Raw genomic sequence first — 17,663 nt, forward strand, 5'->3', positions numbered from 1 at the left:
GTAAAACTAAGTGCTGTTGGTGAGACCGTGTATGGCCAGTTGGAGAAAAACAAGAAACCTTGATGCCTCACCGAAATTTTGTGAGTGTCTATGATAGCAGGGAGCGCAATTTACCCGATCCGAACTCCCACATTAACGGTCGTAAGTGAAGGTGAATACAACCATAATACATTTGATATCCACAGCCAAACCATTTCTTACATGGGCAAGCCACTAACTGGAGCACTATCCAGTTTCAAAAGTGATTGTAAAGCATACACAAGAACAATTATAAAATAAAGCTATAATAAGTTAAATAAAGAAACATTATCGACCTGTTTGGAATTGTAGTCGTACCCATAAGAGAGATGCCACCAACAATATTTCACAAACCCCAATTGTTAACCACCTTTCCGCTTTTTAAAAAATAAATCATGACCGTTTGCAGCTTAAAGAATTTGCTCACACCGACACCATACACGTTGCTAAACTAGTACTTGGTATACTACAACAGTAGTAAGACAGTATAGCTGAATATCATTGGAAACAGACATCGCAATATGCTGAATGACCTATTAGTTCTCGTTGGCATGTATTGTTATATGCTTTTCAACCATGCTTTGTTTGTAGTTGAAAACTATGAAAGAATCGCGACACAAAAATTGCTCGATGAATAAACACGGGGGCGGAGAGGAGGTTATAAAAAACAACTACAAGATCTCTTACATGGTTTTCTAATAGCTGCAAAGAATTAAACTAATTGATTGTGGTTTGAAGAATGAACTAAGAGGTGTTATTAGTCGTGGTCTGTGTCATTTAGTGAGGCTTTAACGACTTACGAGTAAAAGTACAAATGTCATATGTTATCTATTCTCTTGACTCATCTACGTCTGTTTAAACGTGACTCAACTTCAATTCTACCCTGATGTGTTTTTTGATTATTCTCCTCCTCTCATTATGCTTGAAACGTTTGGTGCAATTTCGATCCCGCCTAAACTCGCAAAGTAATACACGACGACTACGAAAAAAACATCTAACTGAGACCACCACTTCCCCGATTAGAAATCAAGTCATTTGCGAACACCTATTGCACTGCTTGGGACTTAGCTAAAGCTCTCCTCATTTAGTTGGTTCTATATGGTATAAAGTTTCAGAACAGTTACATTTCATTACCAATAATTTTGATTTGTGGGGTTAAAGTATGATATACGTCACCAATTGACGCAAGAAAAAAAATGGAAGAACGTAGACACATGATTTAAGAGAATAACATCGATTTATTATACTCAGTAGTGACGCTTATGTTGATAGAAGACTGGCTTATCTTATTGTTAATTGTAAGAAGTACCTCCTACTTTCGAATTCTGTTTGTGCAATACATTAAGGAGAAGCGTGGATGTTTTGTATTCCACTTGTTCTTGATTCAACAATAGACTAGGTTTTCCTACTCCTTGTGGATCTGCATATACGAAATATTTGGCAAAAACCCAAATATGTGAAAGTGGTTTTGTGCTATATTTAAATGCCGATGATTGATACAATAATACTTAGTAATGAGTTCAATGACAACTCACAAGGTGATAAATATACCCAACATACTTTCATTAATTGACTGCTGGTACAACATCCCCTTGTTTCACTATCCAACCTTTTTTCTTGTTAAAATCAGACGGATAACTCTTTAAGCGTTGCAGACAAATCAAACGCCACTCTTGCCATTTACCCCGGATTTCACCTAACATACAAAAATTCACACTTTACAACCGACACAGATTTAAATAACGAGAACCATCCCCTCCTTTCTGTTATATCCTCTAGAATGTATGTCTTTGGTGTCGCTCTGTAGAGAGGGCCACGTATGTTTGATGCTGCAAGCGCCATATTCCTTTTCTTTCAATATACCACCAGGGCTTCTCCACAAATCATATACTGAAAAATTTTTTATTCAGTCTTCATTCAAGTTTCAGACATCACAAAAATTTATTGCTATAAATGTTCAACAAACCCCACAATCTGGGACTGGGAGTTTCGATTATGAACCACCATTCGTAATTACCACCAAGTTTGCTACCTCTTGTACAATGCACCACTAAGAGAACCAACCTCCCACAAGAATAAATTTAGCTTAATTTAAAGCCGGTTCACATCTCGTTGCGTGATAGTTTCACCAGCCATAGTTCCTTGCCATCATGTCTCCATTAGCTGCTATATTGCAATCATATCACGCCAAGGTTGAAGAAAAGAACCCAATATACCATCCGGTAAAGAAAAGCGGCTCACTTACGAGTTTGAGCATTGACGAAGTTGTTGTTCGCGTACCATCTGTGAGTAATGACCAAAACTTTACTTGTCAGTCCGCCATATTGTTGAATGAGATGCTAGCTCAAACACCCAAGCCTCAATTTAATGACGATGCGGTATTGTCACATGTTAGACCAGTTAGTGTTCTCTTTGGCGCAAAAGATTGGTTGACTGATAAAGTCACCATTGGGTTTGCTAATCACCACTGCCCACAATTAAGTACAAGCTATCCCCCTAACAGTAGTGGATTCAAGTTTTCCAACGAATGTGACACCAACGATAGATCAAACGGACAAAAGCCGGAAACATCACGCAACCCTTCAAGTACATCATCATTATCGTCTGCTAACACCGTGGTCTCATCAATACCTGTCTCCAAATTGTATCAAAATCCTCATAAGGCAATTGAACAGTCGCAGCTAAATCAGATTCAAACTGATAATGACTTATATTCTTTGGTTGAACAAAACTTGCGATTCACACCCACATTGTATCGAATGTCACCATTTGCAATTAGCCATGAATTTTCCATTGATGATACCCAAGAAACGTGCCCCCTTTCAATATGTCCGTGGCAATTACAACCAAACAAGATAAATTACCTGCAACCAACACCAATTCATCTAAAACTTAAAAGAGGTTTACTTGAAAACATCCAAGATGTGTTTAATCAAACAGTTGACGATGATGATGAGGGCATCTTAAATTTGGATCAACAAGAAGGTTCAGGGTTTCATGATTGTATAATGGAGATGTCAGTTCCTCCGTCAACTTCACCAAAATACTACTCGTTGTCAAGATTATCATCTCCTCAGTTGACCAAATTGTCAATGTTCAAATTTACAACAACACCTGCACCACCAGATACATTTGAAATCCCCGTGGCTCCTGAAACTACTCCAGTGTCAAATGCTGGTATATCTGTCAATGTTAGTCCCTTTTCTGAACATGATGAGAATAATCATTCGGACGATGATATTGCCATTTGCAAGACTGAAACTTCCCCAAAATCAACCTGGAGTGACTCATCTGATTTTTACCATGCTGCCACCTCAGGGCTTGATGCGTCCAGGTTAAAAGATTATAAAAAGGCATTCTTTGGCCAATACAGTAAGGCATCCATCACAAAGGTTAAGATGGCTGAATCTGATAAAAAGTTTTTACGCAAGAATGATCTGAAATCAAATTACTTTACATTGATTGATAATTTGGATATATTCACATGTTCAAAATTTGCTTGTGCAAGAAGGTACAACTGTCCTGTGAAAGAGTGTCCCATGTATTTCCTTGGTATCAAAAAGAAAGCTGAATTGAAACATCATGTACATTATGAGCACTTGAAAAATGGACTTGTTAAGTTTAGTTGTCGCGAATACGAAGATGAAATAATGAAGATTTTGTTTGTTTGTAATGAGGCTGGATGTGGTAAAGCTTTTTATCGGTGTGATTCACTAAACAGACATGTCAATTTGGTTCATGGGAATAGACGGAAAGGAGGTGTCAAAAGAAAGTTGGCTGTTGTTGTTGGCGAAGCTGAAAACGTTGACGATGAATATGTGGTTAATTATGACGGTGATAGTGAGTTAGATAATCAAAGTGTTTCTGATAGTAAAGTGGGTACCACACTGGGAAAAAGAAGAAAGTTGTCCAACTAATTGGTTGTGGGTTTGGATTGACTTCACTTGTTTTAGTTTGTTTTGGTTTCATTTTACGGGGCTTTATTTCAATTCTGGTTAGAAAAAAACCGCTTAATAATTCCGCACCACAGAAAAAATATATCGATGCTACCGGTTCATTGAAACTTTCATTTGTTTTCTTCATTTCAATAATTGCCTAAGTGCAACGTGTATTGAGCTATATTGTTGTACTTTGCTAGTGGTGTTAAAAGAAAAGTTTGGATTGGTTTTCAAAGGGTTTATTTGAAAAATTACATAGATGGAAAAGTTTATAATTAGATACCGTGTTTCTAAAATACTACGCGTCTGTTTTTAGGAAAGTGAGTGCTCTTTTGATCAAACTTACTAGTATGGGTTACTCTGATGCCTAGAAGAAGTTCATGTTGTACCTATCAAGTCAAACTTTGTGACTGGTACGTCAGTGTTGATTGGTTCGTCTCGGAAAAGAATTTCATACACCGTCTGGAATCACAACCGAATCGAAAAAAAAAAAAAACACATTACAGAACTGATCAACCATAAACACGTTGCTACAGATATCAACTATGAGCTCAATAGAAGGGGTATGTACTAACGCACTATGCAGTTCAATGTGTCTCACGGTACTAACGTCTCACTAGACACCATCACTGGAGCTTGATGAGGTGATTCAAAATAGAAGCCAACTCGTGTTTCTGGATAATGCCAGTAAATATTTCACCAAATCGGAAAAACAACAAGTTGATATTGAAAAGACTAGTAATAGGTTCAAATATCTCCTTGGATTAACTGGGCTATTCCGTCATTTCATTGAAGCTAAAGCTAATAAAGACCCACTTTTTCGTAAAATTGTTGATGATCTACATGATCTGGAAGCCAAACATAAATCAACGAGTCATGATTCAATGAGGAGAAGGAAAACGGAGAAGGAAGAAGATGCGGAATTGTTGAAAGAGCAAGGTTCAAGTAAGCAACCATTTGAGTTTACTGAGAGTCCGGGCTATGTCAATGGTGAATTGAGACCTTATCAAATCCAAGGTTTGAATTGGTTAGTTTCATTATATGAGAATAACTTGTCCGGTATATTGGCCGATGAGATGGGATTGGGTAAGACATTACAGACGATTTCATTTTTGGGGTATTTAAGATTCATGTACAAGATTAATGGGCCACATTTGGTGATTGCTCCCAAATCGACTTTGGATAATTGGTATAGGGAGTTTCAAAGATGGATTCCTGATATTAATGTATTGGTGTTGCAAGGTGATAAAGACGAGAGGTCGGATTTGATCAAGAATCGAGTCATGACTTGTGATTTTGATGTTATTGTTGCTTCATATGAGATTGTAATCAGAGAAAAAGCGACGTTTAAGAAATTTGATTGGGAATATATTGTTATTGATGAAGCACATAGAATTAAGAATGAAGAAAGTTTATTGTCACAGATTATCCGAATGTTTCATTCAAAGAACAGATTGTTGATTACTGGTACTCCATTGCAAAACAATCTACGTGAATTATGGGCATTATTGAATTTCATCTTACCCGATGTGTTTGCTGACAATGATTCCTTTGATGAATGGTTTCAAAAAGATGAAACTAGTGAAGAAGATGGAGAAGTGATTTCACAATTGCATAAAGTCTTGAAACCGTTCTTGTTGAGAAGAATTAAAGCTGATGTTGAGAAATCGTTGTTGCCAAAAAAGGAATTGAACATATACACCAAAATGACCACCATGCAAAAGAATTTGTACCAAAAGATTTTGGAAAAGGATATTGATGCCGTAAATGGAGCCAACAAGAAGGAATCCAAGACCAGATTACTCAATATTGTCATGCAATTGAGAAAATGTTGTAATCATCCATATTTATTTGATGGAGTAGAACCTGGACCTCCATATACTACTGATGAGCATTTAGTGTATAATGCTCAAAAGATGATCATTTTGGATAAATTGTTGAAAAAGTTTAAAGCTGAAGGTTCAAGAGTATTGATATTCTCGCAAATGAGCAGAATGTTGGATATTTTGGAAGACTACTGTTATTTCCGAGAGTATCCTTATTGTCGAATCGATGGACAAACAGAGCATGCTGATAGAATTAATGCCATTGATGAATATAATAAACCTGGCAGTGAAAAGTTTGTGTTTTTATTAACTACAAGAGCAGGTGGGTTAGGTATCAATTTGACTACGGCTGATGTTGTCATCTTGTTTGATTCTGACTGGAACCCACAAGCTGATTTACAAGCAATGGATCGTGCTCATCGAATTGGTCAAACTAAACAAGTTAAAGTGTTTAGATTTATCACTGAAAATGCTATTGAAGAAAAAGTGTTGGAAAGAGCAGCACAAAAGTTGCGGTTAGATCAATTGGTTATTCAACAAGGTCGTAATAATACTGTTGGCTTAGATGGACAGCAAAGTGGTAAAGCTGCATCCAAGAATGAGTTATTGGATATGATTCAATTTGGAGCTGCTGATGTGTTCAAAAAGGGACAAGATCAAGACCAAGAACAAGGTGGGGAACAGGGCCAAGATTTGGATATTGATGAGTTATTGAAACATTCAGAAGAAAAGACCCAAGAGTTGAATGAGAAATATGCTAAATTGAATTTAAATGCATTGCAAAATTTCACTAATGATGAGAGTGTTTATGAATGGAATGGTGAAAATTTCAAAAAGAAGGAACCCACAGCGATCACAAATGTTGGACATGCATGGATCAACCCAGGGAAGAGAGAACGTAAGGAGAACTATTCAATTGATATGTACTATAAAGATGTTTTGCATACTGGTGGTGGTCGTTCACAACAAACAGTTTCCAAATCAGGACCCAGGCCACCAAAGCAATTGAATCTATATGATCATCAATTTTTCCCACCAAAAGTGTTTGAATTATATGAATTGGAAAAGAATTATTACAAGAAACAAATTCAATACCAAGTTCCTTTAAAAGCAGGTGATGCATCAACTTTGAAACAAAGGGAATTGGAACAGAAATTAGAACAAGAAGAAGTTGCCCAATCCCGTCCTTTAACTGAAGAAGAACGACAATTAAAATTGGACTTAATGAAACAGGGCTTCAGTAATTGGAATAGAAAAGATTTTTATCATTTTATATCAAGTTGTGCCAAGTATGGGCGTAATTCAATCCCATTGATTGCGTTGGAGTTTCAGGGTGATAAGACCGAAGAAGAAGTACGTGAGTATGCCAAGCAATTTTGGGTCAAGTATCAAGAAATTGAAGGGTTTGAAAAATATATCAATCAAATTGAACAAGGGGAGGAAAAGATCATCAAATTACAAACCCAAAAGGAGGCATTGAGGAGAAAATTATCTCAGTACCAATATCCGCTTTTGGAATTGAAATTGAAGTATCCTCCATCTTCAAATACCAAAAAAGTATATAGTGAAGAAGAAGATCGTTTCTTACTTGTTCAAATGTACCGATTTGGTATTGATCTGCCCAACGTTTATGATTTGATTAAAGAGGCAATACGTGATTCACCATTGTTTCAATTTGATTTCTTCTTGCAGAGCAGGAACGTTACTGAATTGGCTAGAAGGTGTAATACCTTGCTTGGATGTGTTTTGAAAGAAGTTAATCCTGAAGTCCAGAAACAAATCAATGGGAATGGATCTAGTGGAACAAAGAGATCTAAGGAATCTACTCCTGTTGCTTCAAAAAAGAGTAGGAAGTAAGCAGATGTTTGTAATCTTTATAACAATTATTATTATTAACATTATTAACATTATTAACATTGTATAATACAGTTGTCCTATTTTGAAGTTGAATAGTTTTAGCTCCATTATTTTCTTGTTAGCTTTCTTTACCTTCATCAACCAATTGTTTAATCAACCCATCAAATTGTTTAGGTGTAATCCAAGAATCAAATCTAGCAACAACATTCCCCTTACGATCAATAACAAACTTTTCAAAATTCCATCGTATACCTTTAAATCCAAACATTCCACTTTTTGCATCCTTCAAATACCGATACAAGTCAGATTGATCTTCCCCATTAACTTTAATTTTTTTCATAATGAGGAACTCAACCCCAAAATCACGTCGACAATGCTGGGCAATTTTCTTGTCAGATTTCGGTTCTTGTTTACCAAATTGATTACATGGGAAACCCAAGATTTCTAACCCCTGAGAGTGGTATTTGGCGTAGAGTTGTTGGAGTTCGTGGTATTGTGGGGTGAATCCACATAAACTTGCGACATTGACTATGAGGAGGACTTTGTTTTGAAATTGGGTGAAGTTGATGAGGTTATTTTGAGCGTCGGGGAGTGAAAAGTCGTAAATTGATGGTTGGGGTGATGGGTCTCGTAGCGTTGAGGATGAGGCTGTAGCAGTGGTGTCAGTGATGGTGGTGGAATTGGCAGGGCCTGACATGTATCCGTGAGGTTGTGGATTGATATGGTTTAAGTTTTACACTCCTTCCTTGTGTGGTGGTGTTGTGTAAATTGATGACTTGTGGTCAATCGATGATGTATGGTTTATTTTGATTGAAAACCGTTGTATGTCTCTTTTCTGTGCTGTTTTGCTTGTCATATGTATTTTTTTATTATTTAATTTTTTCCTGTCGTATTTATCAATATATGTCGTACTTCAAGCTTATACGACATTGTTTTAGGTCAGCAAGCCAACTGTCACTTTTTTAATTAAACACTCTAACATTTCATACAATCAACGGAATTCACCTTGATAAAGAATTTAGCCAACACTAGTACATAATATCGATTGACAGTCGTTTTGTCACCTTCGGAGATTATTACTTGGAAATTGACTATAAATCCCGAGCCACTTTTTTGTGTTGGCTTGTGAGGGAAGTCATATGATGTAATGAGTTAATGTAATTTTCGTAATCTACGCAATCTTATTGGTCGTGTGATCGGAACAAAACGGTTTTCATATACTATTGACAATTATCTTTTATTAATCAAGTGGTATAAGTGGGAAGTAAATAGAAGCCAAACTGCAGAGAAGGGACAAATTACATACACAGAAAGGAGTGTGCTCCACATTATGTCAGTCAATTTAATTCTATTCGCTCATAAAAATTATGGGGTAAAAATCCTGGCTATTAAGTGCGTCCATATTAACTCCGGAGCGTTAGTACTTTATTGTTTCCGTATTTCTCCTGTGTGCATGATTGTTTAATATGTGGTGTGATCAATAGCGTGTCATGACAACTTATTTTACGACAATGCACAAATAAAAAATTTTATGAAAGGAGAAGGGAGGAAATCATATCATAAACTATACATATATACACCACCACTTTCTTTCCATTCATCAACCTCAACAGTTGAAATATTACTATTGTTTGTAGTAACAGGATACGCATACACTTATACTCATTTACATATTCACTCACTCAATTTTTTACACCCCTATAAGTATTAATAGAAAAAGGCGACATTGATAACAGCAAGATCCTATCACTACAATGTCATTCAAGGTTAATTGGGATTCACTAGATACTGATTCCCTCGCACACTGGACTAAAGACATCCTAACCAACGCATTAAATTCAGGTAAATCGCCCAATATACTAGCGTCAAACATCACCATCAAGGATTTAAATTTTGGTAAGGTTGCTCCTGATTTTGAAATATTGGAAATTGGTGAATTAGATAAAGATCGATTTAGAGGGATATTTAAGATTAATTATCATGGAGATTTCCATTTAACTTTGCATACACAAGTACAAGCAAACCCTTTGAATATTTATTATTCAAATTCATTGGAAACTGAAGTTAATTATGAAGGTGTTCAAATGTATAATGATGAAGATAATTCATTTGTTACTCCACAATTTGTTATGGCTAATGAACAATTTGCAATACCATTAGATCTAAAGTTATCAGATATAAAGATTAATGGGATTGGAATTATTGTATTTTCCAAATCAAAGGGGTTAACTCTAGTTTTTAGAAATGATCCATTGGATTCTATTAAAGTTAGTTCAACTTTTGATACGGTTCAAGTATTGGCTAACTTTTTACAAAAACAAATTGAATCACAGATTAGAGATTTGTTTAGAGAAACTTTGCCAACCTTGATACATCAATTGTCTTTGAAGTATCTTAGTCTTGATAATCATATGAATGAGTTCAAGAGTAAACTAGCAGCTAATGCAACACCGACCACATCGACCACTACACAAACTAGTGACACCGATGCTAGTATGGCTTTTTCCACTCCAGCTTATAAAATGTTGGAAAATGATGAAGATGTTTCATTGGTTTATTCAACAAAGCACCTACAAAAGACTCTTGAATTTTTTAAATCTCGTGAAACAATGAGTTTGAGAGTACCTAAATTCAAACATATTATACAAAGAAGTCATATGGATAAATTTGATAAGAATTATCCTAATTTACTTAACTCGTTGTCAGTGAATAATAGCGATGTCAGGAAATACATTAGTTCAGTACCCCAAGCTTTGATTGCTGGTGGTCATAATAATAGCAATAGTGGAAGCAGCAATGGTAATAATGGAATTCCTATTAATATATTATTGGATGAATCATTCAATAAAAAAGATAGTCTATTAAAGGATATTTCTTCTATTCAAGCTAATAATTACTATAAATATGCTAAAGATGCACCAATTAAACCAAAGAGGAGAGTGATTAAACTAGGAGGAAAGAAGAAGAAACAACAAAAGGAGGAGACGGAAGGATTCCAAGAGTCATTATCATCAGAACCAATTACTCCAACTTCCGTCAGTTCAAACTCCACTTTAATTGATTATGAACGTACTATTGGTACTACGACCCCGCTGAATAAGTCAGTTATTGATGAGATCAAGACTCCAGAGATGCAACAACAACAACAGCAACAACTCCCACAACGTCCTAAATTACAGCAAGTTCAAAAATCACCTTATTCTTTGGAACATCCAACCCCAAAGAAATCCCATCATCACCATCACTATCACCATCACCATCCGTCTTTCAACAACAGCGCCATATATCAAGAAGTTATAAGATCAACTCAATCTCCATCATTAATCTATGACAAGGGGTTGGGAACTGCTGGTGCTGGTGTAGGCGTGGGGTTAGGAAATACTGGATATTTCAATTTTGCACCACAACGAACCATTAGTACATCACCAATAAGAAGAACCAATAGCAATCTTGTTGGAGGATCTAGTGCAGTTGTTGACAAAAATGAGCCAAAGTTGAAGGAGAAGAAGTCGATCAATCATATTGATATAAACAAAGTGAATCAAAGATTAGAAGAGACTTTGACCGTAAAACAAAAAGAGCCGAAAAAGCAAAGTCATGAAAATGTGAATGTTGTTACTGTTGATGAAAAGAAAAGAGATAGAACCAGCGAAGATGGTTATGCTAGTGTTGCATCAGCTCCAGGTAACTTTTCACAACTGGATATTTTCAATAACACTTATGGACAACCTATTTTTACTACTGTTCCACCACCTTATTATTATCATTGATTGATTGAAGAGGAATTTAGCAGTGGCTGGGCTTATGGGATTTCGGTGACGTTTTTTATTTCTGGTATATAGCATGTACATACTTTATGATTATTTATTCTAATCCTAGTGATTATTTATGAATGACATTGGATGTAAACTCCTCTTGTAGGCTGTAGTATGGTTGATTGTTATTGATATTCCTAATTTGGTATAGTTATATGCAGGTGATGTTAAATATAGAATTTTCTATTTTTGTGTAATAAAGAGAATTTTTTTTTTTTCTCTGTTCCATTTCGAAAGGAGTAACATCAATTAATCGAAATCAAACAGATCAAACAGATCAAATCAGAAGAGTACGTCAAACACGTTAATAGTTGACTTATATATTTGTCATCCAGTTACATTGCATACCACATACTCAAACTACCCCTTATAGGTAAGAGTTACATTCGCTAAATACCAAGACTCACACGTTTACAATCCCATTCGCTATTCCACATACCAAACATTAGCTAAACACCAAAAACACCCAAACATCTACACACCTACACATATAAATACTACTAATTCTTCCCATGTCATTCGGCTCATTTGATCATATATGCAACAAGACCTCGCTACCTTTATGTTCAGTAGTTGGAGCAGTCAACCAATCATCCCATTTTCAACGCGGTATCGTGCCCCAATGTTATGCCCGTAGTGTTGAGTTGGCCAACACGATGATTTTCCAAATTGGTAACGCTTTTGTTCATTTTGGTGGATTAATCATCATATTAATCATTATTTTCAATATGAGGGCGAAATATACTGCGATAGGACGAGCTGAAATGTTGAATTTAATGTATTTGTTAATTGGATTGATTGTCTCTAGTTTAATTGTTGATTGCGGAGTTGCGCCACCTAGTTCTGCAACATATGCTTATTTTGTCAGTTTGCAAATTGGTGTTGCTAGTGGTGTTGTTGTATGTTTATTGTATAATGGATTATTGTGTTTTCAATTTTGGGAAGATGGGACAAGAAAATCATTATTTATTATGAGACTGGTTGTTGTTATTTGGTTTGCTATTAATTTCATTATATGTTTGATTACGTTTAAACATTGGGACACTGCATTGGATTTCCGCAAGACAACAACTATGTTTGTTGTATCATACGTCTTGAATGCCATACTCCTTGCTACATATGTTGTTTCACAAATAATCCTTGTGTTTTTTGCTTTGAAATCATGGTGGGCCATGGGAGCTATCCTTCTAGGATGTTTCTTTTTCATTGCCGGACAAATCCTAACTTATGTATTTTCAATGCAAATATGCCAAGGTGCTTCACACTATATTGATGGGTTATTTTTTGGTAGTTTATGTAATGTGTTTACCATCATGATGATTTACAAGTATTGGGATATGATTACCGATGATGATTTGGAATTTAGTGTTGCTAATGTTGAGCAAGTTGTTAATGAATTTGGTCCTAATAGCAATGGGGGCGTTGGTGTGCTTTATGATGATGAGAAAAGAGCATCTAGTGTTTTCTATTGAGAAGGAGCGAGTTGAATATTTTGGATACTTTACATATATACATTGAGATTTCTTTTGGATTATTGAAATACTCTTGTCTTTAAGGGTTGTTAATACGTAGATTCATTCTATTATGACTGTTCACAAAGAAGTCACTCTCCTCCTACATTTATTCCAACTCTAAACAAATAACTTTTTTTTGATCTTAAAACGTATAAATAATGTAGAATGAAAAATATACATAACTAATAACTCCTCCAAGACATCCGCGTCTCAGTTTTAAACTTTTTGTCTTTTGGCTTCTGATTCTTCTTTTGCTTCTTCTTCAACTGAAGCGACTGGTTCTCCACTTTTATCAGTTGGTTTCAAAGCAGGAGTCGATTGTTCTTGATGAAAATCTTTAATTATCGAGTCAACATCGTCAATATTCAATTGTCTTACATCTCCCAACAATTTAATCTTGGATGTAACTTCTTTAACTTGATCATCGGTTAAATTCAAATTCAATTGATCAACTCTTGATTTAATTGCATTCCATCCAGTTAATCTATTGGCAAAATGAATATACCTGGTCAAACCAAAATCACTTGGGTTTAAAATTTCATAAGTTGATGGATTTGCCAAGATGGCTTTAGCATGAATACCTGCTTTATGGGTGAATGCACAGAATCCAGTAATTGGATTGTTAAATGGGATATTGACTTGTACTGCATCAGCAACCAAATTTTCTAAATCTCTCAATTTATGTAATTTATATTTGGACAAGACATAATCACGATCAGCAGTAATCATTCTTGCCATTAATGCACCAAGGGGAGTAATACCATTACGTTCACCGATACCCAATACTGAAACATCAATCAATTTAGCACCCGCTTCCAAAGCAGTGTATGCGTTAGCAATAGCACATCCAGTATCATTATGGAAATGACATTCAATGTCACAAGATACAACCGATTTCAAAGTCTTAACCAATTCATAAACTTGTCTGGGGTTAGCACAACCAACAGTATCAGCAATACCAACTCTATTTACTCCAATTTTATCAACTGTACGATAAATGTTTAACAAATCAACAATATCCGATCTAAATGAATCTTCACTGGAAAAACGAATCTCTATACCTTTTGATTTAACAAATTCAATAACTTCAATAGCACTTTGAGCAATATAATTCATATCTTTACCATGCGAATATTTTCTAAGAAACTGTGAAGTTCCAATAACAACATCAACCCCGTCAACACCAGTCTCCACAGCAACTCTAGCATCATCCATATGACATCTAATGTGAGTCAAAATCTTGGCTTTCAATCCCAATTTACAAATAGCTTCACAATCTCTTCTACTTTGTTCAGAAGCAACTGGTGATGTTAATTCAATATAATCAACACCAAAATCATCTAAGGCTTTAGCAATTTCAATTTTTTTTTCAGTAGAAAAGAATGCATTGGCAAATTGTTCACCTTCTCTTAATGTACTTTCAATTAATTCGAATTTGTTAACATTAGAAAGAAAATCTGATGGATTTGGACCATATGGATTAGAAGAAACTGACATTTTTTGAAATATAGATGTGAGTAAACGTATGTATGTATGTATATGTAAAACGAAGAAAGAAGTGTAAGAAAGGAGGTGTGAAAAATGTGAAAAATTTTGAGTTGCTTATATACGTTTGGGGAATAATTTATGGTTGTGAAAAAAAATTCAATACAAAAGAAGTAAAGAATTAGTCAGTGAAAAAAGACAAAAAAAAAAGTATTATGAGTAATATGACAGAGAGAAGCTACAAATGAGGCCTATGTAAAAAATTGACTTCAAAGTAGAAGGTGTGTGCCTCTTATGTGTAATGCAATATCGCTCATTCTAGACCTTCTTTCCGTTTTAGTAAATTGTTTCTTTCCCTTAACCGCGCCGATAAGAAAGAAAAAACTTTTTTGTGTTCATGGAGTGTGGTAGCGCATTTAGAAATTGCCTTTTGATTTTATGACTCATCGATGTTATTACTCATACAAAAGATATACATAATCTCTCTTCTTACAATTTTAGTGTCGGATTTCTTTATTTACGACAACGAAAATACGACTTTGCACGTGATGTGACATTTTCTTGGTAATATACACTTAACTCTCTAAGCACAAGATACACACTTGCACGGAAAACTTCCGATACTGGTCATAAGTACCTACGCTATTAACTTGTGCTATTTTCACCCCTTCCTGCCTTTGACATCCATACAATCTAATACTCACTTTAGCTACTGTAATAATTTACAAGATACAAGTTGTCACTCGATAGAAGTAGGGATTTGCTTGTCATCAAATAAGTTTACTGCACGTTCAATTCAACTGGTATTAAGTGTGACTTTGGTGTTTCTTGAGATTTCTGATTTTAAGTCGCACATTCGTGCTTAACTTTCAAAGAAAAATTGACTACACGACGGTTCCTTATCAGAATAGCGCAAACGCAAAATACTACGGCGCAGAAGTAAAAATGCACTAGAGTCAATGTAGTTGGATTTGAGCAACATCTTGAAATCATTGTAAGGGTTTTATCGGTGGTCTCTTTTCTTTGAAGCAAAGCACCCTTACTTCTCTACATTTTACCACGTTGGTCCAAAAGACTATACAAAATCAATTTAATCTCTCAAAGATCACATACAAGCATGCACACTATCAATATAAAAAAAAGCACAAAAAAGTTAAAGTCAACGCAGTTAACGTAGTATCACTCCTCCTTTATAAGCAAAGGTTAACAAACCTATACATCTCATTCTTCATTCTCACCACTTCAACGTCTTTAATATTCAATTTCCCATTCATACGATTCACCAATTGTTTAACAATTGAATTGATTTCTTGATTACTCAACCCAGTCACATGTTGCCAATTCACTTGCAATTTTCTGGGAGATACTCTATTCTCTTTGATGATTGTCAATTTGAAACATCCCACAATCAATTTCTTCAATTCAAATCCCATATCATTATAATTGACAAAATTGTTAGTTTGGTTGAGATATCTCAAAAGGTATATGATATCCATATATCTGAATAAGTAAATTATTGCCTTTAAGAAAGTTGTCAATGATACTCTTAATCTACTGGTCAATAGTAACAAGAATTTATCCAATGGTAATTCATCATTTGTTTGAGAAGTTTTGGGAGCTGTTGTTGCGGTAGGTGAAGATGGAGATGAAGAGTCTCTTCTCTTGGGAGTTTCTGGTGGAAATGTATTGTAGATCTTGGTGGCAACATATTTCACTATAATAGTCATTAATTGTGTACGTTGATGTTTAAATTGTTCTGGTGAAATGCCAGAGTTAGTCTTCAAGTAAGGCTGTAAACTATTGATGATATTTTGCTTGATATGAGGGTTGGCTCCACCAATAGCACGTTGAGATTGTCTCTTCAAATGTTGGACTTGCTGATGAATGGTTCTTTGTGGTTGTTGTGGTTGTTGTTGAAGTTGTACTGGATGTGGTGATGTCACCGAGTCATTTTGATTAGTTGTGGACACCGGAGTAGGTTGTAATGATCTCTGTTGATTCCAATAACCGCCACTTTTTGTCAGCACGGTAATCACTTCATCTGAATCATTATCGGATACTAAGTTAGGAATATCAATAAATTCATTAAATTCATTGTTCAAATCTTCGTTGTCTTGTACTGACATGATATCAAGTGATGATGCGCCTTCTTGATCTCTTTTGTTCACCTTCATCTTCTCATCCTTATCCTCCTGTCTTCCTGCTGCTTCTGCTGCCTCCAAGTAAACAAACTGTGACATTGAATTAATATGGTCATCAATATCTACTTTGCCACTATTTGGCTGTTGCTGTTTCTGTTTCTGTGGTGGCGGTGATGGTGACTTGAACTTAGTTGTAACAACAGCCACATCTCTTTCCTCTCTCAAAATCTCGCCACTACCGCAAACACCCGAGGCAGCAGTGCCAAATTGACCATCGTTATGAATATTATTGTCATTAATCATGGTAAAAAAGTTGTCTTTTCTCTCTCACAATCTAAATAATTTATAATAATCAATTCACAGGAAGACGAGGATATGGTACTTTTGCCCTCTTAAATCAATTTGAAAATAATATGATTGTCTCCGCTTTAAAAAAATAGGTTCCGTTTTGATAAAGAACCCTTATGTTAATCCCTTTGAAGTAAAAATTAATACCTGAAACCAATATATATATGTAACGTAAGCTTGTTGATATAAAAAGTATTGAAGAACTCGTTTGATTGTTTGCTTTCCTTCAACAATTAAAAAATAACACTGATATAACCCTCGTAGGTCTAATAATTAATCCAATACATGATATATGTGTTAAATATGGAGGAAAGATGAAAATTAGTTACTATATGGAAATGGAAAACACTGTTGAAACAAACCTTTTTGTTGGCTTATTAGTAGATATATATATATATTGGAATTGATACACTGGCTAATTTGTTGATGAAGATTACTTTTGTTGCGTTGTAGTCTTCTCTCGTGAAATAACGTTGTCGGTTAAGTTTGAACTTTGTTTGTCTGTTGATTTGATGTTTGTAAATACTTATTGGAATTGGTATTTGCTGAATAGTTTTGTAGTCTGGGATTTCAATTTGATTGATGGATTTTTGTTTGATGAGTCAATCACTTCCAACAGGTCATAGTAATAAAACCAAACGGAAGAAAAAAAAAAAGAAAAATAAAATAAATTTTAATCTTTTGACTTCCTAATTGAGTAATGATACGCACGTGAAGCAAT

General features: G+C 35.2%; 7 protein-coding genes across 7 annotated transcripts; 4 read left to right on the top strand and 3 right to left on the bottom strand. All coding sequences in view use genetic code 12, as the record gives it.

Annotated features, from left to right (window-relative positions):
- Positions 1-2,168: 2,168 nt before the first annotated feature.
- CORT_0A11970 (Rme1 protein) lies at positions 2,169-3,935 on the top strand (the record flags this gene model as incomplete). The annotated part of the gene is made up of 1 exon (XM_003866972.1): positions 2,169-3,935. The coding sequence occupies one exon, from the start codon at positions 2,169-2,171 to the stop codon at positions 3,933-3,935; it is 1,767 nt and encodes a 588-aa protein (XP_003867020.1).
- Positions 3,936-4,501: 566 nt separating this feature from the next.
- On the top strand, positions 4,502-7,639 carry CORT_0A11980 (Isw1 protein; the record flags this gene model as incomplete). The annotated part of the gene is made up of 2 exons (XM_003866973.1): positions 4,502-4,519; positions 4,577-7,639. 2 exons carry the CDS (start codon positions 4,502-4,504, stop codon positions 7,637-7,639), a joined length of 3,081 nt encoding a protein of 1,026 aa, XP_003867021.1.
- Positions 7,640-7,757: 118 nt separating this feature from the next.
- Positions 7,758-8,336, bottom strand: CORT_0A11990 (hypothetical protein; the record flags this gene model as incomplete). The annotated part of the gene is made up of 1 exon (XM_003866974.1): positions 7,758-8,336. One exon carries the CDS (start codon positions 8,334-8,336, stop codon positions 7,758-7,760), a length of 579 nt encoding a protein of 192 aa, XP_003867022.1.
- A 1,057-nt stretch (positions 8,337-9,393) lies between these two features.
- CORT_0A12000 (Mdm34 transcription factor) lies at positions 9,394-11,409 on the top strand (the record flags this gene model as incomplete). Its single annotated transcript, XM_003866975.1, has 1 exon — positions 9,394-11,409. One exon carries the CDS (start codon positions 9,394-9,396, stop codon positions 11,407-11,409), a length of 2,016 nt encoding a protein of 671 aa, XP_003867023.1.
- Positions 11,410-11,966: 557 nt separating this feature from the next.
- Positions 11,967-12,926, top strand: CORT_0A12010 (Chs7 protein; the record flags this gene model as incomplete). The annotated part of the gene is made up of 1 exon (XM_003866976.1): positions 11,967-12,926. One exon carries the CDS (start codon positions 11,967-11,969, stop codon positions 12,924-12,926), a length of 960 nt encoding a protein of 319 aa, XP_003867024.1.
- A 258-nt stretch (positions 12,927-13,184) lies between these two features.
- Positions 13,185-14,465, bottom strand: CORT_0A12020 (Lys22 hypothetical proteinomocitrate synthase; the record flags this gene model as incomplete). The annotated part of the gene is made up of 1 exon (XM_003866977.1): positions 13,185-14,465. One exon carries the CDS (start codon positions 14,463-14,465, stop codon positions 13,185-13,187), a length of 1,281 nt encoding a protein of 426 aa, XP_003867025.1.
- A 1,178-nt stretch (positions 14,466-15,643) lies between these two features.
- CORT_0A12030 (hypothetical protein) lies at positions 15,644-16,897 on the bottom strand (the record flags this gene model as incomplete). Its single annotated transcript, XM_003866978.1, has 1 exon — positions 15,644-16,897. One exon carries the CDS (start codon positions 16,895-16,897, stop codon positions 15,644-15,646), a length of 1,254 nt encoding a protein of 417 aa, XP_003867026.1.
- Between the last annotated feature and the right edge of the window lie 766 nt (positions 16,898-17,663).

This window comes from Candida orthopsilosis, assembly GCF_000315875.1.
Source record: "Candida orthopsilosis Co 90-125, chromosome 1 draft sequence".
Lineage (NCBI taxonomy): Eukaryota > Fungi > Ascomycota > Pichiomycetes > Serinales > Debaryomycetaceae > Lodderomyces > Lodderomyces orthopsilosis.